The sequence below is a fragment of the Chinchilla lanigera genome, unplaced genomic scaffold, assembly GCF_000276665.1.
Source record: "Chinchilla lanigera isolate Chin_1 unplaced genomic scaffold, ChiLan1.0 scaffold00047, whole genome shotgun sequence".
Classification (NCBI taxonomy): Eukaryota; Metazoa; Chordata; class Mammalia; order Rodentia; family Chinchillidae; genus Chinchilla; species Chinchilla lanigera.
Genome location: NW_004955448.1, coordinates 18278323 through 18305944, shown reverse-complemented (window position 1 = coordinate 18305944; position 27622 = coordinate 18278323). Strand labels below are relative to the sequence as shown.

At 37.2% G+C, this 27622-nt stretch overlaps 1 protein-coding gene across 7 annotated transcripts in view; it reads left to right on the top strand.

The window, feature by feature from the left end:
• The window catches only part of Mecom (MDS1 and EVI1 complex locus), a gene marked incomplete at its 5' end in the record, with an annotated part of 282239 nt that overhangs the window by 236141 nt on the left and 18476 nt on the right, over positions 1-27622 (top strand). For 2 of the 7 annotated variants that reach the window (XM_005393145.2, XM_013518620.1), the window contains 7 exon segments: positions 123-225; positions 3615-3831; positions 8600-8747; positions 10005-10161; positions 14530-15886; positions 18246-18333; positions 22737-22763. In XM_005393145.2, coding sequence (XP_005393202.2) covers positions 123-225; positions 3615-3831; positions 8600-8747; positions 10005-10161; positions 14530-15886; positions 18246-18333; positions 22737-22763 — 2097 coding nt within the window. 7 annotated transcript variants of the gene reach the window in all.

Here is a 27622-nt window from a genome sequence, read left to right as displayed (position 1 = left end):
AATAAAATTAAGAAGGAATATGTTTGTTAAGACAGCATGCATAGGTATCTGGATGTGTGTCCGGTCCTTTGCCAGTATTCACTTCTCTGTCTTTCCTACCCCACCCTGGCTGGGCCTGGAAGGTATTCTACAGAGCAGTCTCGGACATCGCACCAGGAGAGGAGCTCCTGCTGCTCATGAAGAGTGAGGACTATCCCCAGGAGACCATGGCGCCCGACATCCACGGTGAGTGCCGCCTACCCCAGGGCCTGCCGCCTTCTGGAGTCTGCACCACGGTGTTGGGAAGGGCCCGTCACACCTGGCCTTTGGGGATTCGCTTCTCTGGCTATTCAGTATCAGTGTTAACAAATGTATTCTCTTGGAGTGGCTATTTTCTTGGTTAGTTCTCAGGCTGATATTATGATGAAGTTAAGGTAAGGAGAGGACTTCCCTAAAGTGCAGGTCAAAGGAATTTTGAAGCCTTTCGTCAGTGCCTTAGATGGTGAGAATCCCTGTACCATGTGAGAGACGTTTCAGGGAGCTTAACTTTGTTTTTTTTTTGGTTTTTCTCCGGTACCAGGGACCGAACTCACGACCTTGCGCTTGCCAGGCAGGCACTTTGCCGCTGAGCTAAATCCCCAGCCCCTAGGGAGCTTAACTTTGAACTTGCCTATATCTTGCAGATATTTTTCCATCATATATGTATGTGTGTATATATGTGTATATATATATAGGGAAAAGATTTTCTTTGGCCTCATAGGAAGGGGAGAGGGGAAAAATACAGATGAAATAGTTTTAGAACCAGCAGAAGTTTTTTTCTTCTTTTTTTTTTTGCCAGAGGTGTGTTCTAAATCAAAATGTGGGATTAAATATAATAATTAATATGTAAGCTCAGGTAAGATTAAGGGAAAACTCTACTCATGAGATGAAAATTTAATGTTTTTCTTCCTCGTCCTCTCTCCTAGTGTGATTTGGCTCAATATAATATAGTGGCTTCTTTAGATAATATAGTGGCATTTTGTTACTGGCAGGACCCCTGGGAAGAGTCACCCACCCAATCTACCAGAGAGGGTAGGGTCACACTGCCTTCCATCCTGCCAGCATTCCAGAGCGGAGAAGCCCAGCTTCTGCCTCTGTACCTGTGTGAAGGGACTGCTAGGATTCGCTGGCTCTCTTGAACATTGTTTTCCTTAGATCAAACTGCACTCTGCCTCTTTATAGTTATATCAGTTATATTTTGCAATGCCTATTGTTACTTATTTTTTCTTGGAAACTCTGGCATTCAAATAGCTTTAGAAATCTAGAGTTTCCAGTAGGCCTGGCAGAGTTTGAGCCTGAGGGTGGAAGTCTGACCAATGGGAAAGCACACTGGCAGTGCTGGTTGCTCAGATGATAAAAATGAAACAAGGGCTTTTTCTGATGTTTCATACATCCATAAACGTTAGCTCTAAAATATTTATAGACAGTTAGTTTTTGTAATGTGATGATTAGTTTACTACTCTGAAAAGGCCTACGTAGAAATGACCATTCCTCTTTTAGGGCTGCCATTCATAAGTTACCTTCCTTTAAAATGGTTTTGAATTCTCAGTTGCTTCTTGTTTTGAATGTGTCACATCCATGTTCATATATACACGATATATTTATATAAAAGGTTTATAATGTTGAAATGGTGATTTGTGTTTTGTGATTCTAGGATTTAACTTAGGAAAGACATAATAAAGCACATGCATTGTCCACTTGGTATACACTAGATATTATGTGCTTGCCATATTATTGTCTGGTTTAATCTTTTACACGTAGAAAAAAAATCCCATTAGAGAGGAATAATACCCATTTTACAGATAGAGAAAGTGAGGCACATTAAGGCTAAGTCAATTGACTAGTAAGACCACTTGGGAATAAGTAGTAGAATCAGCACTTAAAGTAAGATGTCTGTTATGTGGTAAGGAGGGCTTATTTTCTGTTCAGACTCTTGATTGAAATCTTAAATATAGGAATAGTATCACAAACTGTAGGCAATGTTTCCCTTAACGAGTTAATGTCATTGAGATTTCTGACTCTAAAGCTGAGCTGACTTATTCTAGCGTCACGCCCTCTTCCTTAATTCTCTACATCCAAAGTGGACAGACTGTGAGTCTATATAATGATTGCTTTACCTTCTGGATTCCAGTTTTATGGATTTAGTTTAAGCCAAACCAGTATCTTAGGTAGATTACAAAGTGAGGTATCATTGGGCCCTTGTGCCGGGCTTCTCACACTGCAAGTGGGGGAGATGATTCTGAAAACCAAGTCTGATCCGTGCCTGCTTTCCAGCTTTCAGTGACTCTCTGCTCCGCTCCTCATGCGGACCCAGAGAGTCCCTGGTGACCTGCCAGCCACGCCGCTTCCCACTCCTTCCTTACATCACCCCGTAAACCTGCCGTGCGTCTCTGCAGGTTTATCTTTCTGTGGATGCCCGTGCTCTTCCCTGACTCCAGCACTGACCCGTGCCATTCCCAGCCTGCGATGAGCCCTCCGAACACCACTTGGCTGATTCTTACTCACTGCACGCTTTTCCAGAGCTACTGTCCCCCGGACTGGACGGCTCAGGCAGCTCCTCGGGCTTCCTTAGGCTACATCCGGGCACTGGCCATGAACGACCTCGGAGTTCTCTGTTATGTGTGCCTCTTGTTTTTTTTTTTTTTTTTTTTTTTTAATGTGTTAACTCCCTAACAAAGTGCGTGGCATTTGGTAGATGAATAAAATATTTCCTCAAAAACATTTAGTCAATGAACAACTGAAGAACAACGTCTTCCTGTCTGTAGGTCTACCAACAGGCGTTGTGTGTCGTGTTGCCGGCCCTGGGTGTTCTGCAGTATGCTGGGCTGTTCCTAGGTGTTTGTGACTGCAGCTGTATGCGGCTTGTGGCCTCTGGGTGGGTTCACCGCTATCAAAATGGAAGGAACAGAAACAAAACTCTACTACTGTTTCTTTACTTTATTGCTTTAAAGTATAAATCCATGATTTGTTTGCTATTTAACAGACCTATTTCAATTAGCACTGGTCCTGGAGGAACTTTTGTAAATTGGAATGAAAACATCTTTTGTTACATTCTAAGTGATGATGGATGTTGAAGCCTTGCCAGTTTTAGTGATAGTGACAGGCTTAGTAGTGACTCAGGCAAGGTCCTGTGTCCTCTGCATCTTCCAGGTAACATGGTTTGACCTAGGGAAGAGTGTAGGGGTGAGAGATGCGTTCAGCTCATGACCTTACTGGTTCTCTCCCTAACTACTTAGCTTGTCTAAAACTAGGGATAAAAACAGACTCATAAATTTTGTATTCAAGTTTTAAGGAATATCAATTGTCCGTGTAGTGGATTGAAAAAAATAGATGGTGCTTAATATGTGGCAATTATTACTTTTAGAATTCTATGATCCTAGAAGGTTTTAGCCAGAGTCATTATTTATTCTACTGTTAAAAATTCTCCCCGGGTTCTTTACATATATTATTTTTAATCCATGTTAATATTGACGCGGTGAAAATGACAATCACCTAATTCTAAGCAGGTCTTGTATAATTTAATAAGACAACCAGTTTGTGGTAGCCATTCCTGGCCTAACTGCCTAATCCTAGTAATGCCTGAATTGTTTTCACAGAAGAACGGCAATATCGCTGTGAGGACTGTGACCAGATCTTTGAATCCAAAGCTGAACTAGCAGATCACCAAAAGTTTCCCTGTAGTACACCTCACTCAGCATTCTCAATGGTGGAAGAGGACTTTCAACAAAAACTTGAAAGTGAAAATGACCTCCGAGAGATACACACCATCCAGGAGTGTAAGGAATGTGACCAAGTTTTTCCTGATTTGCAAAGGTTAGAGATAGCATGTATGCTGAATTTTGACAATTTATATGGTTGGGAAATACAAAAGTTCAGTGTGCTAATGGCACTTTCACAAATCATTAAGATTTACAATGAAGATAAAATAGTTTATTTTGTTTTCAGGTAGAAAATAATGCATTGAATTATTATCATTATTATTTTTTGCAATGCTAAGGATCAAACCCAGGGTTTTGCATATGCTAGTCAAGTCCTGTACCGCTGAGCTATGTACCTGCCCTGTATATTACTATGCAGGTAGTGTTGGAAATTGAAGGCTCGCCTTTATAGGAAATGATACTCTACAGGGAAAGAAAAGATCAAAAATGCTGGAGAAAATGATGCTAACTAGACTAGTCATATACCGAGAAACAGAAAAGATACCTTTAGACATGTTTAGATGATAAAAATGAGAGACTGGATCTAGTACTCACTTAATATATGATAAATTATTTTTTCATAAAGTAGTAGAACTCATAGATTTAATTTGTAATATCTATCTAAACTGCCTACATATATAAAGAGCAGAGAATGTTCAATTTCCCAGTCTTGTATTTGCTAAAAGGAAAAAAAAAGAATATGATATTCTAGATGAAGTAATTCCTTAATATTTGTTTTTGACAAAATGAAAATGGTATTTCAGTGATGTGTTAACTTTTTATAGCCCTTTGAATTTATTTGAAGAACATTTAACATTTCCTAGTGTAGAAAATAACTCTAGAACCTACGCTTTAAATACCGTGTTGACAATTGCACTGCAAAATCCTCTTTTAAGATCAGATAAGTAAATGACTAGCTAATAGGGTTTTTTGTTTGTTTGTTTCTACCTAATGGTTTTTACTTAGGCCCCAAAATAATTTTAATAATTATATCCATTACTTTCCTTTTAAATCTTGAAAAGATCCTTGGAATGTGTAATTATTATTTCGGGAGAACAAAAACATCATTGTATTTCAAAGACAATGGTAGTGTGACAACTGGCGTTATTCAAGTATGTGAACTGCCCAGAGCTGCTCTTTGACAAAAGACCCATTTCAGTTCACCACTTTGTTTCCTTTTCTTAGAGGCTCTTTCTCCCTTTTCAGCTTCATTTACTGGTCTACCTCATCTTCTGGTTCGGGTTCTTTTAGGAAAGGATTGCACGAAGTATTCATTCACTTAAAGGCATAAAAGACTCACATGCCACACACTATTTTTAGGAGATTGAGTCAAAAGAATGCATCTCTAGTTTTAAAAATTTAGGCCTGATTTAGCTTTTAGAGAGAAAGTACTTTGGGAAATAAGAGAACTTTCCTGGCACCCTTTACACTGAGTCTGACTAGAGAATAAATCTATTATATATGTTCGGTAAAGTGAAGATTTCTTATCAAAAAAAGCTCCAGCATGTTTCTTAAATATAATCATGCCCAAATTATGGAACAAGTACAACTAGCCAATACTAATGAGAAGAAAAAGTATTTGTACTGCAAATGTCATTGCTTGTGCCAGAAATTATGTATAATTTCTTCAATGTTGTTCTCATACGCAGTACTATAAGCCAAAAATTGGCAAATTACTTAATAAAATATACTTCTTCCTGTTGAGGGTGGATGCAGAAGTGTTAGGTGGAGAGAATTTCTTCCTCCACCTAACTGCAGAATTAAGCCTGAGTGAGCTCCACTTAACGCCGAACCCGTCAGCCTCCTTGGTTCAGTGAAGCGTTCAGTGGAAGACAGCAAGTGCACTCTCAAAACTACCTTTTGCTGTCCCAGCCAGACTGGATAAAGCACGTCACTATGCGACGGCTGCGTGTCAGTCCTGTGAGTGCTTTTTCTGCTTATGAGTTTTATAGGGTAGCAACAGGCAGAAGCTACATTTTCCGAATATTTTCCACTTTACTGAATGCTGTATTGTTGCTTTATGTTTTAAATAAATGAAAATTCCTTCCTTGACATGACACATTCTTTGGTTCAGTATCTCTTATCTATAATCAAGAAATGAATGCACAACAAATAATGAGAGAAAAAGGAAAAAGAGCAGGAAAAAAGGTTGATATAAAGCTCTACAAATTGGTATTAAATTCTGTGAAAAGTGGCAAAGTCTCATTAATGACTGACTGGACTGAATCTTAAAACCAAACCATAGTTAAAGGAAGGAATAAGACTCAACATGTAGACTGAGCTATACATTTGGCAGTGTGTTTCAGGGGTTAAGATTTGACATGGAACATTTTGGGGTACATAACATGAAATGGTTTGCCAGCACAGATCCCTAAGAATAGACAGTGAGCACTGCAATCTGTGCAGTGACTCTGAGGATGTCCCTAACTCGATTCAATATTAACTGCAGTTGTTGATATCTTTCTCTTAACTCTTTTATTAGCCTTTCAATTTCTGTAACAAACAGAGCATTACGTATTATAGATTAAGATAGGGCTTTTCTTACGACGCCCCACACCTGCTCTCTCCTGGTACCTTGTGTTCACAGAGATATCTCCACTTGTGGTCAAACAGAATAGCACTTCCACCTTGATTGACTCATGGGGAACAAAAATACGTTCAAGTGCCAGTGTGAACAGAGTGTAAGGGCGGAAGCTGAGGAAGAGAACAACTGTGGGAAAGGTTTTCATGACTTACCAAGCTGGGAGAGCGGGCACTTCATTTTCTTACACAAATGCCCACTCCCACACAACACGTATTTCTGGCACAAAAGATTTTCAGTGATAGGAAAAGATAAAGCCTTGAGCCCAAAGAGAAGTGAGACGCGGACAAGAATGGACATTTGCATGCTTGGTAGCTGAGCATTTTAAACTCACCTTGTTATTATTGAAATTTTCTGATCTATACAAAATTAGAGGATGATATTTTAAAAACTCACATGTTCAGCTTCAGTAATTATCACACAAGGGCAATCTTGTTGCAGTGATACCTGTTTTAGAGTATCTGGAACAAATCCTGGACATTATATAATTTTATTCACAAGTAGTTCAGGATATCCCTGTAAAGGATAAGGACTCTTAAAACATTAGTTCAATGCTACATTTTTAAAAAATCCCTTGATATCATATATTCAGCTGAATATCATATATTCAGATATCATATATCCAGAGTTCAAATTCCCCCAGTTCTCTCATAATTTTTAGAATTAAGATAAAAATAATGTCCATACATAGCAATAAATTAATAAACTTCTTATGTATAATTTAATTGTTCCTTCAATCTCTCTCCCTCTTTAACTCTCAGTATAATTTACTTATCAAATCTTGTACATGAAATTGAGATTTTTTTTCTGTAGAATTTGGTTGTCTAGATTTTGCTGCTGATATATTCTTGATGGTTTTAATATTTTCCTTCCATTTCCTCTATTTCCTGTAAATTCATCATTATATCTCAGGTCTTAGATGGCATTTAAGTGAAGTGTTTTAGCAAAACTACTTCACTGATGGAGTCATTCACTTCCATCTGGAAGCAAATAATTGGTGACCTAGATTGGTTTATTCTTTTTTTGAGACAGGGTCTCACTGGTGCACTTCAGGCTGGCCTTGAATTCACTATGTACCCCAGGCTGGCCATGAACTTGAGGAGATCCTCCTGCCTCAGCCTCCAGAGTGCTGGGATTATAGACATGCACCATCATGCCTGGCTAATATTATTATGGTTAAGAGATTTACTATTACTGATGTTCAACTTGGTCCTCTTTTGATTATTGGACCTCTTTTCAAATTGGCACCTTAATTCTTTTTACATCACTTATACTTTACTTGCATTTTGCAAGATGTTCAAAATCCATCATGCATATTTATTAGATTTGAAATAGGCTATTTCTCCAAAGATCTCTGGTTAGTCTCCTTGGGGCTAGTACACTAGTGTGTCATATGTGTAATCCAAAAATATTGTGGACATCTTCTAATTATCACAATAATCCATTATCTGTATTTGTTTACAATTATATTCGTGAGGATTTCAAATAAAAATTTTAGAAAAAGGAGAGATGGCAAATATTTTAAACCTTAAAACACAGATGAACTTCTCTTATGAGAAAATTCTAACCACATATTTTTTCTCCTTTAGGAGACCATAATAGTGCATCTACTTAAAACACACACGTTTCTTTATTTTCTCACCCATTGGCTAGATCTATCTTTACCTCCCTCTATATATATCTATCATCTATCTATCTATTTTTATATCTATCATCAATCTCTCTGTCTATCATCATCTGTCTATTATCTGTCTGTCTCCGCACACATACACCCCTCTGTGTATTTGTCCATTCGTCTCTGCATACCAGGGCTATACCCAGAAGTTGCCTCTTGCATATTACCTTGAAGCTGTCTCTCCACGGTGACATGGATAGAAGTAAAAGTACCTTTTGCATCTAGAGGTTACCTATATTAGACAGCATGCCTCCCTATATCTTCTTAAACATGTTCTGTTGGAGTGCTTATTGCAGGTATCAGCAATATGTGTTGTTGGCACTGTATAGTGAATCTATAACTAGACAAATAGCTCATTGTTCACCGTGTTTCTAAGTGGCAGATATGCCTGCTAGCTGCATCAGATTTATTTTCAGACAACAGGGTTAAATCTGTGTATTGGTGGAAGATAGTGTGGAAACATAAAACGTACTTTGTCCGTCCCCATCTACTTTCTTCTCTTTCCTCCTTCTCACTTCTTTTCTTCTTAATTCTTTAATTGCCAGTTGGATTAGTAATAAAATAACATTCAGTTTATGAACGTGTTCTTTGTGACGTGTCTTATTGAGTCAATTGTTTTCTTAACAGCTTGGAGAAACACATGTTGTCACATACCGAAGAGAGGGAATACAAGTGTGATCAGTGTCCCAAGGCATTTAACTGGAAGTCCAATTTAATTCGCCACCAGATGTCACATGACAGTGGAAAGCACTATGAATGTGAGAACTGTGCCAAGGTACAGTGAATTTGTAGGCTCCTTGGCCCCTCTGTCGTCCTGCGCTCTCTTAATCCATCACTTGCTGCGATACGTGAAAACAAGCCTTGAGAGGGGAGACTATAAATACCTTGAGAAAAGCAGACTGAGTGTTGTATGCTAACAGGCATTAGTAGAGTGTATGAAAACACTTAGTGGGTACCCTTTTATTTTTGTAAGGGAGGAGTTGAGGCTTGAGGGTGAGCTCCACAACTAGGTGTCAGGCATCCTTGGTAAATTCCTGTTCCGCTACTGACTTGCCAGCATGGGGCTGTTTTATAGCCTTATGAGGAATGAAAATTTTATCCAATTCACATGACTGATTTCTCTCAATAGCAGTTTGTGAGGAAGTCATATAAACTTTCTGAATGCCTATTCAGAAAGAATGGTAGACTCCTACCTTGCAGGCTTTTCCACCCAACTCCTCACCATCAATCATGACTGGGTTCTAATTAAAAAGTGTAAAGCTTCTATCTTAGTGGCCAGCGCAGAACAGCATAAGTGTAAAATGAAAGTTTTCAGTGCAGATCATAACTGTGGACTGTGGTAACAATACAGACTTTTGATTTTCATGCTTCTTAGCTCAGAGATGTTCTTGTATTACTAGTCACTTCCTTTTTCAAAAAAAGTTCTTACAGTATTGAATAACTTTACACATGCCAGTGGAAATTGTGACATTTGAAATTATCTTAGGGCTGTTTTGCTTCTGAATGACTTCAAGGCTTTTTAATTTAAAAAAATATAATATAATGTCAAAAATAATAGTTTTAGCTTGCTGGTAACTTCCTGAAATACCATGTTAGAATTCAACCCCAGAGAGAAACATTTTAAATAGACCTGGAGTGTCTTAAATCCCTTCAAATTCTGTACCTAATATGTCTTTATGTAAAGAGTGAGAGTAGCACATTAGATTAATAATGGCATGACCAGTGTTTTATTATTTCACTACAGTCACTGTAAATGGGTTAAAAATAGAAAGGCCTTGAATTTGGCCTAAGAGTGCCATTCATAGTTTTGTTCTGTAACTGATATCTGTGGATATTCCGTGCTCAGGATATAGAGCTGAAATATGTATAGTCCTGCCTATAGGAGATTACACACTGGAGATACGGCTTTCTTTCAGTCGTTAGGGAAAACAAATATAAACAAAACAAATGAAATAATTCCTTCCTGAGTTGTCCCTGGTCTGCATCGTGCCCTCGGGTTAGGGTTCTCGATTAATCAGTACTCATTTCCTAGCAGGTTTTCACGGACCCTAGCAACCTGCAGCGGCACATCCGCTCTCAGCACGTTGGTGCCCGGGCCCACGCGTGCCCGGAGTGTGGCAAAACGTTTGCCACTTCGTCGGGTCTCAAACAACACAAGCACATCCACAGCAGTGTGAAGCCCTTTATCTGTAAGTTTTCCACACTCTGGCCCTCCTTCCTGCGTCTGTCTCTCCTCCAAAAGGCACTGTGATCAGGAGAATGCACACATGTGGCCTTTGGGGGGTTGCGGTAATAGCTATTTGTGGTCCAATCCAATAGAGCTATTTTCTGTTACAAGAAAATCTTTTCTAACCAGTTCCATGATGTTTTGCCTATATCCCTGGGGTGTTTTCTTTTAGATGAAATCAATAACAGGTAGAGAAAAGAGAAGTCATTAAATAATAAAAGGGAAGCCTCCCCAGGTTTTAGGACTAAATTGAGACAACCAGATTTGTCTCACACTGTAAATATTCATGGCTTTGTAAAACAGCAGCTAGCAGATATCACTAAACAAAATGAAGTGATTAAAAAAGTGTTCTGGATCAGAAAAAGCTGGAAGAACCCTGCCTGGCAAGAGGCTTAGGACTTTGTGTGTGCGTGTGTGTCTGTGTGTATGTGTGCGGGAAAAGGGGAGTGAAATGCTCTTTAATCTACCTGTTGTTACCTCTCGCATGATAGGGGTCAGTAGTTCTCTATTACTTGAGCAGCAGAATATTTTTACTTTCATGCCAGACATGCTGCTTTTCTTACCTCATGCACTGCAGCGAATTTACAGGCAGTATGCTTTGAGGAGACAGACAGTCCGACCACCTACTTAGAATGCTCCTGGTCAGAGCACTTCAGTACCACATTTCAGGGCAAGTAAAACTCAGTGCCCATTTGCTGCTTCTGTCCAGCCGTTCCTGCTCTCTCTGTTGTGCTGCAGTACTTCTTAATTTGGGCAGTATCTCCAGGTTTCTTTTGTTCCCCTGCTTAGCTGGCCTTAGAAATACAGTGATTTACCGGGTTGTACTCCAAACTTCAAAGTGGATTTTGAATCCAGATACACATAGAATTGGTTGAAAGCATACTCGGTACTTGGCAAAATCTCTGATTTAGGAAATCCTTAAAGTGCCATTTTCCAAACTAATACTGACGGATTGTAGTAGGCAAATGAGACACTAGTACAGGACCTGGTGGAAAAAATTAATTTTCAGTGCCAACGTGGATAAGCCAACGAATAACTCTCTCATTCTCTGCCTTGACACAGCCTTTCGTGTTTCCAAGCACCAAGAATTTTTCTTCCATTGTAGCTTATACGAGAGCCTTGCTTTGCTCAGATGTTTTGTTCCTGGGGTGGAGTGAAGAGCACTAGCAGATCAACAGGAGTCTAGTCTCCCTTGGGGAAGCTCTTTTGAAAGTCAGGTGAAGTCAAGTACGCAAGATAAATTTTAGACATTCTCCCCAAAAGACATGCATGGGTCTAGGCCATAATGCCCTGCAGACACACTTGAAAATGCTACAGGCATTTAATATTAATTTCTCAGAAATAAATGTTGGTAAATTTGATTATGCTTTAGTGAGAAAACAGTAAAGGAGACCACAAGCAATTCTGATCATGCACTTAATGCTTTACTATTTAAAATAAAGGAGACACAGACTTGTATCACCTGAGACTCTGGGATCTGTAATTGTAGTTGTGTTGAAGTCAAGTGTTTCACTTTAAAGTGCCACGAGTTGTCCCTTTCCAACCAGCTTGCATGAAGTACTTCCTATGAATGCATTTTAAGTAATTATTGGTAAATTTAAATAGCAGATGGCATTCTTCAAATATAAAATCTGACAGAGAACCGTGGAGTAATTATAAATAATAGCCGTGTAATTTCAGAACAAAAGAGTTTAAGGATCAGGAGTTGATGTGGAGACTGGAGTGGAGGAGGTTCACCTAGGGCTGATATCTGTTTCTCACCAGAAGGCCACACACCACGATTCACCCCCACTAGTGTGTTTATGGCAACTGTCTCTTATTACATTGTGCCGCCGAGCTTGAGCCCGGAGTCACCAGTGCTAAGGTAATTACTCACTGCCTTTACAGGAACCTCTGCTCTTCCCAGATAGAAACCACATGCTCTAACAGTCTGAATATATTCAAAATACCTCTTAATTTGTTTAATAAGTAGAAAAATGCAATGCTAACTGCTGGCTAATTCCTTAATATTGAGAAAATTACAGTAGAGTATAGACTTCAACACGCATTGAATCAGGATACTTGGAGGTTTGGTGGTTTGTGGTATCCCCGGCCAAGCCTTCACGTGCTGAAAACAAAGCCTGTGCTTAAGGAAGCACCTCTGCTTCTGCGTTGAGAATAGACCCAGGCGCTGATCATTCACGTAACGGAAGGTACAGCAGGGCAGGGCAGGTGCACTTTCTGTTAACTCTAATGCAGAGGAGTCCTTGACTTTCTTAAAGCAACGCAGCTGTAGGAAAGTAGAGAGCAACATTTTCTTGCTGATCATTTTCAAGCCTTTCAAAAGTGTGTTTAATCGGACACCCATCAAGATGTTTTCTCAATATCCTTTAATGCCCAGAGGATAGATGTTGGTTTCTTAATGAATTTTTATAATTGCAACATTTTGCTGACTCTTTCTTGTTCTTCTTCTAACTGAATTAGTCTTAGTTATGTATAGTTAGTATGTAATATATGTTATATATTTATATAGCATATATTATAAATATAATTAGTACTAATTATGTATACATATATAGTGTGATGTTTCTACTCTCTTCATATTATTTTAATTAATATTTTGAGTAATCTGTACAGTATATGTATTTATAGTATATGGTTAAGTAGCATATACTTTTAAATCAGATTGGGCAATGTACTCTGGTAGAATGATTTGAAAAGAAATCACACACATTTTTTCTTCTCTTCAAAATGTATTTTACAGCCTTTGCAATGTTATGAATCATCCCATAATTGAAGGCTCCTGAAATATTACCTGGCACATTCATATATAGTTTGACCTTTAGCAGTAAAATAAATAGATACACAATCACTTGATACTGCCTGTTTGGATGTGTGCAGGTAAATTCAAGTTCTATATGAATTTTTCTTAACTGAGATAAATAAACTCTCCTTAATGTGACTTTTTGAATTTTTATTGATTTGATTTAGGAGCTAAAGCATCCTGCTTTTCAAGGCAGCCATCATAGTAAAGCAATAAATGTTACATTTTTGCCTTCAGTTTAATTTCTTAAAATAAATTTGTTTCAACAATTACATGTAAGGTGTATCATATTTCAACATGTGTTAAACATGCACAGCAACATTAAAGTAAGCTCACATATAAAGTAACTCATCTCCTACAAAGTTAAATAAGATATATAATGCTTAGGAAACTGGTATTACACTCGTGCTGGACTGGGAAATGAGTAGGATTCGTACCTAGGAAGAAAATTCATAAGAGTTACAAAGTTTTATCTTAAAATATACTCAGATACATTGGCATAGGCGTGGGGAAGACGATATTCTACTTCACTGGCAGATTCTTGATGAAGGGAGATATTTTGCAGCCACACCCATGCTGTGTCCTTTCTGTGTCAGAGCATTCATGCACTCTCCCCCACTTACCATAGTTGGCTATAACGCACAGGAGTCAAGCCCTCAGATAACCAAGGAAGATATGACAACAAGTGGACATGTTTCCCAAGGACAAGGATTTCGTAAATGCAGGAAGGTTAGCACAGCCACTGGTGTGAGGGGAAGTCAGAGGACGTGATCACAGTTCATGGGAACCAGCAATGCAGGATGGGCTACATTCAATGTAGTTTCCTTTGCAGGCTTAAAATAGAGCCATTGTAAATTATGTCAGTCTTTCTCAAATCATGAAAATGATTGTTAAAAAGTCTCAGAATACACAATGTGCATTGTTGTGCGGCTTTGATGTGTGAATGATGGGAGTGTGTGATATAATACCAGTGAAGTAATGGTAGGGCAGGCTCAGGCTGTTCCCCAGAAGGAGAGGTCATGATGGTTGACTTTCTGGTGGAGGGAAAGGTTGTTTAAAAACTTTGTTTTGCTGCATCTTTCATAGAATTCATTAAGTGACCTAAAATTTTATAGACGTGCCTGGTGTGTTTCATACTTAATACATCTTGAGATTTTACTTTTTAAGGTTCTACTAGTGTATTAATGGGGTGGGGGAAACAGTGCATGCTGAAATTTGACTTTTCCATAAATATTTAAATATACAAATATTACGCAAATTGTTGTACAATGGGGATGACAAAAATATTTAAATATATATACTATATGGAATATTTGTGCTGCCTCAAGACATTTGTCAGGTTGAATGCCTTGCTTTGGACACTAGTGGTACGGGGTTTTCTGTGCTTGGAGCACCCAGACTGGTGCCTCCACCTTCTCTTTCTGGCTTCCTAATTGAAATTATTTTGGGTAAACCAATTGTGATACTTGCTAAATTCAGAAGCAATTACCATAAAGCCTGAGATTCTCTTTTGTTGTTTGCACACAGGTGAGGTCTGCCATAAATCCTATACTCAGTTTTCAAACCTTTGTCGTCATAAGCGCATGCATGCTGATTGCAGAACCCAAATCAAGTGCAAAGACTGTGGACAAATGTTCAGCACTACGTCTTCCTTAAATAAACACAGGAGGTTTTGTGAGGGCAAGAACCATTTTGCGGCAGGTGGATTTTTTGGCCAAGGCATTTCACTTCCTGGAACCCCAGCTATGGATAAAACGTCCATGGTTAATATGAGTCATGCCAACCCGGGCCTTGCTGACTATTTTGGCGCCAATAGGCATCCTGCTGGTCTTACCTTTCCAACAGCTCCTGGATTTTCTTTTAGCTTCCCTGGTCTGTTTCCTTCCGGCTTGTACCACAGGCCTCCTTTGATACCTGCTAGTTCTCCTGTTAAAGGACTTCCAAGTACTGAACAGACAAACAAAAGTCAAAGTCCCCTCATGACACATCCTCAGATACTACCAGCTACACAGGATATTTTGAAGGCACTATCTAAACACCCACCTGTAGGGGACCATAAGCCAGTGGAGCTCCAGCCCGAGAGGTCCTCTGAAGAGAGGCCCCTTGAGAAAATCAGTGACCAGTCAGAGAGTAGTGACCTTGATGATGTCAGTACGCCAAGTGGCAGTGACCTGGAAACAACCTCGGGCTCTGATCTGGAAAGTGACATTGAAAGTGATAAAGAGAAATTTAAAGAAAATGGTAAAATGTTCAAAGACAAAGTAAGCCCTCTTCAGAATCTGGCTTCAATAAATAATAAGAAAGAATACAGCAATCATTCCATTTTCTCACCATCTTTAGAGGAGCAAACTGCCGTGTCAGGAGCTGTGAATGATTCTATAAAGGCTATTGCTTCTATTGCTGAAAAATACTTTGGTTCCACAGGACTGGTGGGGCTGCAAGACAAAAAAGTTGGAGCTTTACCTTACCCTTCCATGTTTCCCCTCCCATTTTTTCCAGCATTCTCTCAATCAATGTACCCATTTCCTGATAGAGACTTGAGATCGTTACCTTTGAAAATGGAGCCCCAATCACCAAGTGAAGCAAAGAAACTACAGAAGGGAAGCTCAGAGTCTCCCTTTGATCTCACCACTAAGCGAAAAGAGGAGAAGCCCTTGACTCCTGCCCCCTCCAAGCCTCCAGCAACACCTGCCACAAGCCAAGACCAGCCCCTGGACCTAAGTATGGGCAGTAGGAGTAGAGCCAGTGGGGCCAAGCTGACTGAGCCTCGAAAAAACCATGTGTTTGGGGAGAAGAAAGGAAGCAATGTTGAGGCAAGGCCAGCTTCAGATGGTTCCTTGCAGCATGCAAGACCCACTCCCTTCTTTATGGACCCTATTTACAGGTAAGGGCTGGGTGGGAGACGAGCAGTAGGAACAAATGTGTGAAAGGCAGATGCTTTTACTACACATGTATGCCTTTGTATAATTCATTTCTATTATTATAGAACTGTGAAGTTGCTTGATCTAATGAATTAAATTTTTATTCAGATGGTTGGCTCGTTAGGTTTGGAATTATTTTGGATATCTCTGAGGTTGGGGTATTTGGAATGAGCCCACAGAACTTCTTTTCCTTGACACTTAATTTTTTTTTTGTCTTTTTGAGACAGGATCTTGCTATGCAGTTCAGGTTGGCCTTGAGCTCACTTTGTAGCCCAGGCTGGCCTCGAACTCGCAATAATCCTGCCTCAGCCTCCCGAGTGCTGGGATTACAGGCGTGAGCTACCACGCCTGGCAATTAATTTACTTTTAAAAATGAGATTTTTCGAAGTGGAAAATTTGGGAAACCTAGAACAAACTGCCAAGTGGCAAAAAAATAATGTTCTTGAAGGATTAATGCAAATATGTGTAGGTACTTAAGTGGGTCAGGTTATTTAGTATAAGATGCAACATATAATAGCAAGAGTCTATTCTTTAACTTACCAACACATCCTTAACAAATGCTGGTCATAGTCTGCTTCTAAATAAATCTCCTAGAAGCCCCAAGTAAATGAAATATTAATCACAAAAGAGGTTTTTATAAGTGGGAGTGGTTTGTTCAAAAACTATGTCTCCACTTAATACCTTCATTATCCATGTTTTTGATGTATTCAAAATTTCCCGAGTGAAACATATGTTTAATTTAAAAAGACTTCTTAGACAATGTTTCGTTACATTCACTGGATCCTTTAAATACTTATATCTGTAAATATTAAAACATTTCAATTTTTCATTGAAATTTTGAATATTAGCAAAACTTCATGGAATATGGATAATCTTTTATTGAATGCATTTATGATGAAGTATTTTCATATTTTTTAATGAAAAGATTTTAGATTTTTTTATTCAATAATATTAGTGGACGTCTTATGACTTAGTAGGCACTGAAGCTTTAGATTCTTTTTACTTTAAATTCTTCTTACTTTCTACCAATGCTATATGTAGTGCACTAATCAAAAACATGTCCAGTATGTGGAAAACTACCCCTATTTTAGCACAAGAGGAATTAGAAAAGACAATCTAAAAATACCCCAATGTCCTCACTGCCGTACATAAGTACCTCCCCCATTATTATATCTTCATCCGGGCAGCGTATCCATCACTAGAGAAGGAAAAGCATATCTTCACGTCTTGTGTGTGGATGTGTGCTGCACGTTTCCAGTAAGGGTGACTTCCAGTCAGTGACACAGCTCAGCTCTTTATGGAGGTCGTTTTTCAGCCATTCTTTCTTACACCCTCCTACCAGCAGTGAGCCTCTGATTCTTGTGCACACTTAGTGTTCAGTAGACTCGTTTTTATCATTTTCTAATCTTCCTTTTCCTCTAGCTGTCATCATCCCTCTGGTTTCCCAGCCTCATCTAAAGCCCTAGGTCCATCATTTTACCAGTCTCATGACCTAAACCCCAATTTTGGTGTCAGGATAGGTTAAAATCTCCACCATCCATGTTCTAGACTATCTTTTTATGCATGTTATATAGGTATAATATCACATGCTTTAATAAGTGAAATAATATATGCAAAATATAGCATGAATAAACTTTCTAGAAGTGGTAGGTAGGTATTTTTGTTTTAGTTCTATTTTAAAAACATACTTACTCAAGAGTTTGAATATCAATTCCCTGTATGCTGAATTGAAAACAGAAGGACAGGTATTTCTAAAGCAAAAAATTTATATATAATAACTAGTTTATCATTTTCTCCCCACCTGCTCCCCACCTGAAGTGTTTGTCAGCAATAACATCTACAGTGTGTGTGTGTAAAAACGTGGTTAGCAGGGTATATAATTGTGTAGTATGCTTGGAAACTATTGTTACAATTTACAGATTTCTAAAAAATTGAATAGTTGGGAGGAACAGCTCCTTAGTAGGAAATAGCATTGAGTTTTCAAAATTAATCCTGTTCTCATGATTTCAGAATTACTAAGCATTTTTGTCTCCATTTGAAGTGGAAAGGTACTACATTTGTGACAAATGCCTCTCACTAGTGACTCCTCATTTTTCACATTTCCGCATCGTTATTGCTGGTCATTAAGGACTTTTCCATTATAAATAAGACCTTTGTTTGAGCTCACAGAAGTGTCTTGCGTATTCTTCAAGACGTCTTTGAATTTTGTTAATGTGCAACCCAGAAACCTATTATTTGCTTTGTTGTTTTAAATGTCAGTGATTATATACTGATTGATATGTGAGACTGATTCACCTCCAAAATCTAATTTTAACCTTTCAGAGTAGAGAAAAGAAAATTAACTGACCCACTTGAAGCTTTAAAAGAGAAATACTTGAGACCTTCTCCTGGATTCTTATTTCACCCACAAGTAAGTATTTTGAGTTTGAGATTTCAAACTTGTAAACTAACTTGTTGATCCTGAAAAGCAGGTGCAATGAAATGAAAGAAATCTTGAGAACACTAGGATTTCCTATGACGCTGCTATGGAGGAACACAGGAAATTCTAGCAGAATTAAAACTCGGCCTCTGTAAAGAAAAAGTAATTAATATACGTGTAAAAATAACATGGTTATGGTGTTAAATTATTGTCTGCTCTTAACTACTTATTGAGCCTAAGTGCATTTTGCAGTAAGCAGAGCTCGGTCAAGGAAGTAAATATTGAAGTTGTCTTTTGTGTTTAAAGGTTGCTGATACTAAGATAGGGATCATACTGTGACTCGTCCCGAACTCATGAAGGTCATTCTTGTTCCTTTAGTACTTAGATAAAAACAGGAAATGAGTCTACCTGACAAGTTGTTACCATAGAGGGTGAAGGAATTTATCCAGCGACCACTGGGCATTCCAGCACAGTTCTGTAATTGCACAAGAATTCACCACAAAGCATAGATCTATTTGTTGAGTGGAGTCCTGCTCATTTTTCAAAATATATACAGTTTCTCATTCCAAAGAAAGTACAAAACAGTATTATCTAATTTGTTAATCTCTATGTCTCTAGCCTTTAAGCTGGGTTACATGTCAATCCATATTTGGAGAATTGTATTAAAAGAACAAATATATAAACATTTTGAATTAGTGTATAAACTTTTGTTTAATTTACTTTTGTTTTTCTCTGAAAGGTTATAAACTATCTCTGATCCTATAGATAGAAAAATTTTATAAAAATGTCTGAAAACTGAATAGATGATTTATTCTGCTGCAAGATGTTCAAACTGGAAAGTACAGTACTCTAGTAAAGCTGCTGGAAATTTGTGCAAACTCTCTTATAGAAAGTTAGGCTATTAAGTTAATTAATTAGGGTTGTGATTCTCTTTTGTCTTTCCTTGTTGCTGCTTATTCACTTTTTCAGGTGTCTCCCCAAAGTCCTGGGCAACAGCATAAGAGTGGAAATGATTAGAGAAATCTATTATTGCTCCAGAGTTCTCACTTGAATTCAACTTGAGAAAATACATGTTAGTATGAAGTTTTAGAAACAATCTAGTTAGCATTAACTTTGCAATAGGAAGGCTAAAGAATGTTACCATATACATGATTACTTTATGGAAAAGAACTAAGTTCCAAAACAGTAACTGTTTGTCAGTAAATATATAAGTATTACTTGTAAGGATTCTTGGGTGAATAAACCTGAATATAATATGCATTTTGTATTAGATATTCTGAAAATATGTCATTCTTGATTATCTTCTTTTATAAATAGAAATAACATATTCATAAAGATAATATATATATTATTACAATATTCAAATTGTTTTTATATACTGATAATTTTGAAAATCTAGAAATCAACCACTGCAGAATTGGGGATCCGGCATAATGGAGATTGGGAGTGTGTCTTGGAGTAATTCAGTTAATCTGACTCAAGTGTCTTTACTTGCATAGTTGTGGCTGCGTAGGTGTCCTGAACCAAGCCAGACGGGTACTTTGCATGGTCATTTTGGCTTTGGGGAAAAGCCAGAAGTTTCACGGTGCTTAACCAGTGAATAAAGTAGATGAGAACATACTGTAATATTTTTATCACCCTGTACCTCTGTTGGATGGCACTCAGCAACAACATTCACCATATTCTTGATTTTATATTGTAAAGACAGTCATGAAATAGGACTTCCAGAACTGCTGCAGAAAGGGATAAGACCGATGGGAATGATGGGATCTGCTCAGAACAAGGGGAGTATTTTGAGAGAGATTAGTGGCAATATATCTTTAACAGTACTAAATTTTTGAAAATTTAAAGATTCACCGTATATTTTGGTTATAGCTCATATAGACCAGATTTAGCATTGAGCTTGGCATGTGGAAGGACCTAATGACAAAGAGCTTTTGCTGATGGATACAAAAGAATCTCATTGTGAATATAAAGAGACATTATTAAAATACTCTCTTTCTATCCTCTGAGTCCAATTTCTTTTCCAGGGCTATGCCAGGTCTCTATGAGTACTTAGAAAGATGTTTATTGTGTTCTTGGCATGACCTTACTGGGCAACAGTGAGGGTAGCACAGAGCAAGAACCCCAAACTGAAAGACTTGCCTGTGTTCCTATCAATTGCCGGCATTTCATAGCTGAGTAAGTCCTTACACAAAACAAGTCATTGTTATATTTTCCATTTAACGTATATTGTATGGCTGGGTGTGGTGGCACATGCCTGTAAGCCCAGCACCCTGGGATGCTGAAGCAGGTGGATTGGAGGTTGGAGCCCATCTGGGCAATTTAGTGAGGTGGTGAGATCCTGTCTCAAAATATAAAGTAAAAAAGCGCCGGGATGTCGCTTGTTATGAACACTCTGGATTCAATCCTAAGTATTGCAAACTAAATAAAAAAATAGAGCAAATCACATAAATCGCACAGTCCCCTTGCCCTTCCGGATCTTTCTGTCCAACATGGGAATGACATCATCCCTGTTTCTCAGGGCTCTCATACTAATAAAAATGATCCTATCCTCAATGCTTAAAAGAGAAAATGTAAACAGATATGTCAGTACTTAGGAGTGATACTCTCTGGACAAGTCTGACTTTGCAGTTTTTGTGTATCTTTGCATTCTACCAGAATATCCCTCTTTGTTGCAGAATCCCTAGTGTCAAATGAACACTTCAATAAGTATTTGTTAATTTTGTTGAAAGGTTAGTAGGCCATCTTAATACCTTGTGTAATAATATACTTAGAAGGCACATGAACACGTATATCAAAACTAAGAGATAAATCCTTAGGACTTAATTTTCTCTATTCAAATCTTGAAGGATAATATTTGCATGATTAAGGCCCCAATTATTCTTTTATTTTCTCTTATAAATACCTTAGCTTACTACAAGAGAGAAATAATCAATAGAGAAAATATATAGTGTATTCTTTATAAAAATATAATATATATTTTATCATTGACATTATCAAAACACAAGGGTTGGATTTTGCAGAAAACTGCCTGGTTAGGCATTTTAAAATTCATGATATCTTCTTCTTTGCAACATCATGTTGAAAAGGAGATGGTCATCACAGAGAAGTGAGACGGAAGAAATGGTGTTACTGTGTGATCCCTGTGAAATGTCCGTTCCACCAGTTTCTCCTTTGGGTACTGTGCAGTCTCATCGGCTGCTCATTTCAACTGCCATAGAAATTATTTAGCAATTACAGTATTGTAAAAGTAGCCATTATTCCTTGGTTTGATTTTCCTATTTTTAAAATTTTATTTTTGGTTACTTGTGCATTTTATTGTAAAGCTCTGACTTTCTTTACATCTGCAGCAAGAACGCCCACTTACGTTTTTGTTTGTTTTCATCACTTACATTTTTTGCTTTTGTTTCCTTATTATCTGGTTAGTTCATTTCAAGGAACTGGGAAAGAGTTAATCTTTTCCCAAGTTGTCATTGATGCCCTGTCTGAAAAGACACTTAAGTCTTTTCCCATTTATCTCCCAGTTTGTTTTCAACAAATGTTTCTTGTTCATATGCTTCTTCTGTGATTAAGCTTTCATTCTTGGAAACCTATACATCTTCTTTATTAAAGATACTAAAAACTAAAGAAAGCAAGATATACACATGTTTTAACAAAGGAAAATGATTATTGAAGGTATAGTCTTTATGTTGACTGGAAGAGTTTTTAACCCCCTAACACTTTCCACAGTGAATCTTGCCATAAATTGTTCTAAATTACTAGATCCTTCGTTCTTTAAATTAATAGTAAGTGTTCTGATGTTCCAAGTTCCATATTGTTAGTAGTGAGTTTCTAGGAGTTTTACCTTTCTCAACTACCTGTGCTTCAGAAAACATAATATATTCTTTATCACAGACATTATAAAACACAAGGGATTGGATTTTGCAGAAAACTGCTTTGTTTTCAATTACTAAAGCAAATTTTCAGGGGGGCTGGCGATTTAGTTCAGCAGCACAGTGCCTGCCTTGCAAGCACAAGCTCGTGAGTTCGATTCCCAGTACGGGAAAAAAAAAAAAATTTAAAAAAATAAAGCAAATTTGGGAATACTGTTTTGTAGTGAGTAATAACATGAAACGAAGCAGTTATAATATTTAGTAGCAGATAGCATTTACCTTTCTTAGAATAAAGAACATTTTAATTTATAATCTTTATTCAAAAATTTATTTTAGATAATAAAGGAAGGTCAGTAGTATTATAAAAATTTTTATTTCTAAAGTTATCACTCAAGGTACAGTTGCATGATAAATGAAAATTGCTACATTAGTGTAAATGTTTATTTCTCAAAGGATAGATTTCAATAAAGATACCAACACAGAAGTAATTTCTTGTCTTTGTTTCAATTTCGCTCCCAGTTCCAAGTGCCTGATCAGAGAACTTGGGTAAGTTTCCTACTTATATTTTTGACTGAAGTAATGTAGCATTAAAAAAAAGCTTACCTTCTACACTGCTATATAGACATAAAGAATTTTGAATCCTTTCCATTAAATGACATGGCTTCAATAGATAATTTATCAAACTGCATAATATGTTTAGATATAATTGGACATTTAATAAACTATAAATAGTTCATGGAATGACTTTATATGATAAATCTGATCCATTCTTCCTAATTATGTATTAATATTAAACTCTTTCTGGACACCTGGGAGCATGTTATTAAAGAAAAGTTTGAGACGGTCCTTGAGTGGAAATAACCATTGTTTGGGGGACAGAATGTTAAATATGCTTTTGCTAAAGCCTTATACAGGATACAAACTGGACTTATGTGTACACGCAGACTGACATTGGTATTCTCATCCATATCTCTCAAGGCAGAGTTGGCTATTTGGAAAAAGACTCAATTGTTTAAAAGCCCCTATTGAACTAGTGAATAGATTTGTTTTAGCATTAGGTCTTAGTCCTTTAACTTTTAGCTACTATGTCCAGATATAGTCAGTTTCAGTTAATTATAAAAAGGGATGGATTTATTTTTTGTTGGGGGAGATCTTTAAGATACAAAGAATTCTATTTAGCTTTTACCTCCATATAAAACTTGATCAATGGAAATAACATATATCTCAAAATTTTCTCTAAGCATATGTGTGTTTACTTTTCCACTCAAAATTATGCTGATTTCTGAGGAATGAGGAAAATCTTAGGATACAGGTCAGCTGTCTTTTTAAAGCCATTATATAGTTACTAGGTTATTAGGAATTAATTGTAGTTGAAGTGCTTTGGCACTGAACCTATTTCCTGTGTTTGATGTCAATTTTTCTTTACCAGGAATTTCTCCATTTCATCTCTTTTGTGGAATATGTGACATACGAAATGAATATTGATTTTTTTTTTTATTCTGATAGATTCATTGAAGGATTAACTTCACATTATTTAAAAAATATAAAAAATATACAGGGAGGGAGAAAGAGAGAGAGAGAAAAGCAGACAGAGAGAGAGAAGAAGCAGACAGAGAGAAGCAGAGAGAGACACAGGCAGACACAGTGACAGAGAGACTACCTTCCGCAAAGTTGTGTGGTCAGTATGGTTGCTCTTTTCTGGCCCACATTTCCGTGTTTCCTCTTCTAGCTTTCCTGCTAGAGGTCTATCCTGAATATCTTGTCTCATAATCTTTGTCTTTTCTAAGGTACAGTAGCTATGTTGTTACCCTACATAGTATGACCGATCGTTTTACTAGCTTACAAAGCCAATTCAGATTTTAAATTAGATTCTCTTTGCTTATACTATAACAGTGTAGCAACTGTCATTGCATGCTTTGGAAATGCTTCCATTCCATTGGCTCACAGGTTTTTTAGGGCTATGATTTACATTTATATTGTAGAACATATTAATAGTCAATATTAAAGATACATGTTTATAATTTTTAGTGATAAAACCTCTAAGTGATTTCACAGTCATGATTCCTGAATGTGATACATGAAGCAAAATAAAAATAAAATATGAATATTTGCTTCTCCTTCAAATGACCATGATTTTGAGATTACTCAAGATAATCAAGTGAATAAATATAGAAAACTACCTAATCTACAAACTTTCCCATCAGAAGTTATTTATGGATAGTTAGTTATTTTATGATAAAGCCATGTGTAATCTAATTGTGAAACATTAGGTCACATAATTCATATTGCCTTTGGACATATCATTTCATATAATCAAGTTGTCACTTTGATAGTTTTAATGAGAAACTTTTCTGTCATCAATTACTGGAGCCAGACAATAAATATTAAGCTAAATGCTCAGGACTCAGTTGATGATATCTTGCCTGCTGAAATATTTTTAAAAATACTAACTTTATTTGACTAGAGACATAGCTATATTTTTTGGTAGGACCAAGGGAATTATATCTAAATATTAGTTTGCGTCAGTATAAAGTTAATAGCCTCTTGGGGAATGGAAAGGGGTGAAGCAACTTCCTCCTGCAGACATCTGGCTGCAGATATCATCAACAACTATTATACATGTAAATAAAAATTACTGTTCCATGGGAGAAAACTGCCATTTACTGATAGGAGATTACCCTAAGACATGAATGGGTCATAGGGCAAGACATTTCTAAAATGTATGATCTAAGTTTTTCCCACTTTAATTTCCCCATTGTTAGCAAATTTCTTATTCATAGTAGCATTGCCTTTTTCATTGGAGGTTCATAAATAAAATATGTATACATAGACTTTGTCCCATACATCCCAAATTATCTTGCTTTTCAAAATGTAAATCAGACTTTCAAGTGAGTATCAAAACTTGCTCCTTGTGTAAAATGTGTGTTACTTCATGGAGGGGCGAGTCAGACCAGATAGCAGGGAAAAGTTGAAGTTCTGACACATCTGTTAGCTAAAGCCCACTTGAATTCAACACTTTAGTTTAAGGTATTGTAGGTGCTACTACTATATTGTAGTTGCTATTGGTCATATCAACTACATAGAATAATAGCAGTCATGAATAAGCTATTTTGTATATAAAAGGAAAAGTATTTCTATGAGACACATTACAGCAGGAATCTGAGTGTGTCAGCAGGGTGGACACTCAAATGATTTAAAACCACTGGATAATGAAACTTGGCCCAATATTAAATGTACATAAGTAAACTTGACCCAGTATTAAATGTACATATATTGGTCATAGAGTTGCTAATTTAATTCAACTGGCAGATGTCTATGTAAGTCACTCTTCTCTGTTCTAATGGGGATCCTTATTTTTTTCAAGTGAGTGCTACAAGAGCAGATCTGAGGAGGGTAAGAGGAAGATTTGTTGAAGAGTTTTTACATCACTTCAGTGTTGCTAGCTGGGCGGAAAGTGTGTGGTGTTAGCGGCTGCCTTCAGCTCACTTACCATCCTCCTCTTCCTTTCCTCACTCCAATTTCATCCTCTTTTCATTTGACCCTAGAAGCCAGAGGTGGAGCTGGCTTATGACAGAGGCACTTGGGTCACCTCTATTCTTTTTCCTATTATCTTTAAAAATGTCATTATTTAGTCATCAAGCCCATAATATATTTTCTTGTTTGTTGATGGTTTTCTCAAATTGAAACAGTTTGAGGTAAAGTAATACAGTGATCTTTCTTCAAAAGGAGCTAGCTATTAGCAGCTCCTAAAGCAAGACACATTTCTCAATAGCCAATTGCTCTCAAATAACTTGAAGGACTTGTAGTTTATGTGTGCTAGAGATGAAAGCTGAGAATAATAATAGTCATGAGTAAGCTATTTTCCATATGAAAGGAAAAGTATTTCTATGAGACATATTGCAGCAGGAATCTGAATGTGTCAGCAGGGTGGACACTCAAGTGATTTAAAACCACTAAATAATGAAACTTGGCCCAATATTAAATGTACATAAATAAAACATTTATAATCATCACCCATGCATTTACTGTTCTTCCCAATAAATACATGCCATCATGACCCTTACCCTTGCTTGTTACTGCTAATCAGCTTGGAGAATAGAGGTCATTTTTCACGAAGTTTATTCCATGGTGGATGGAATATGAAGATAATATCCTGCAAGGAACAATTAGAAGGAATAAATGCAAATAAAGTAGTATTATAAAATATTTCTGGACTGATTTTTAATAAGTAAAATACCAAGGAATGTGAAAATACTAGTATTCTGGCTAGAAAGGGATAATGTCTCAATTCTGCAGACACAGTTTCCCCCAATCTCTCTGAGCAGCAGCATCATTCCATATCTCTGCTCTGTGATCAGTACGTGTCGGAACCCTTCATAGTGACAAATGTGCTGTCCACTCACATCTGTGGAGAATGTTTTAGCAGCCGAATGATTATGAATCAAACCCTTGAGCTCAGAGCCCTTACTGCCTCCCAGTGTGTTCACATTTGTCGTCTGACAAGTAAATGTATCTTGACTTTCCTCTGAGATTTTTTGCACAGTGTTTGATGAAAGACATTTGGCAAATTGGCAGTGGTACCCTGTCACTGCAGTTTGTAGCTAACATTAGGAGTCCGGCCGTGAAATGAGAGGGCAGGTTCCAGGATGAAGAGAAAAAAAAGTGCTAACTAGAACATGAATAGTCGTTTGAAGAATCAAACATTCACTAGTACTTAGGTGAGAATTCTGTTCTGGCTTAGGAAGTTAATAGTATCCTGTCCAATGGTGTGTTCACTGTATATAAATTTTGTCAGTTATTCTTTTAAATAGGAAATGTTTGAACTTGTAAGTTAGATCTCCTCTGCCTTGCTATTGCATCAGTAAAAGAATTAGCTTCTTAGGTTGACCAGTTTCTTGAGTGTGTAGTTCTTCCCTTCTGGGTCTGTATGTATCTTCTGGTCTACCACTCTAATTCGAAGAAATACACAGCATTTCTTTTCAATAGTTGAAAACAAATTGATTTAACAAGATATCCTGAGAGTGTGCTTTGTCTACCTAAAAATTTGGTAATAAGTAGCTTCTAAACAAAATGTCAGCCCCAAGGAAACAACCTTTTGGGAGAGTTGAAGAAAAGGGGGATGTCCCTCTAACTATGGGCATTAAGGATCAAGCCAACTTGAAAAGTAATGCCATCGCCTAATTGTGGATATGTCAGATATGTGTGTAGCTGGACAAAGACTTGAATATGAAAAGGAAAAGCTATTTAGGTTGTTAGGATTGGGCAAAATAATTTTTTTCAAGAATATTTCTCCAGAGACAATTACATGAACTTTCCCTTTGTCTTACATTGTACATATGAGATTAAATTATATGAAATTATTTTCATATGTAATTAATTGTCACTTTAATGCCATCTTTGCCCAG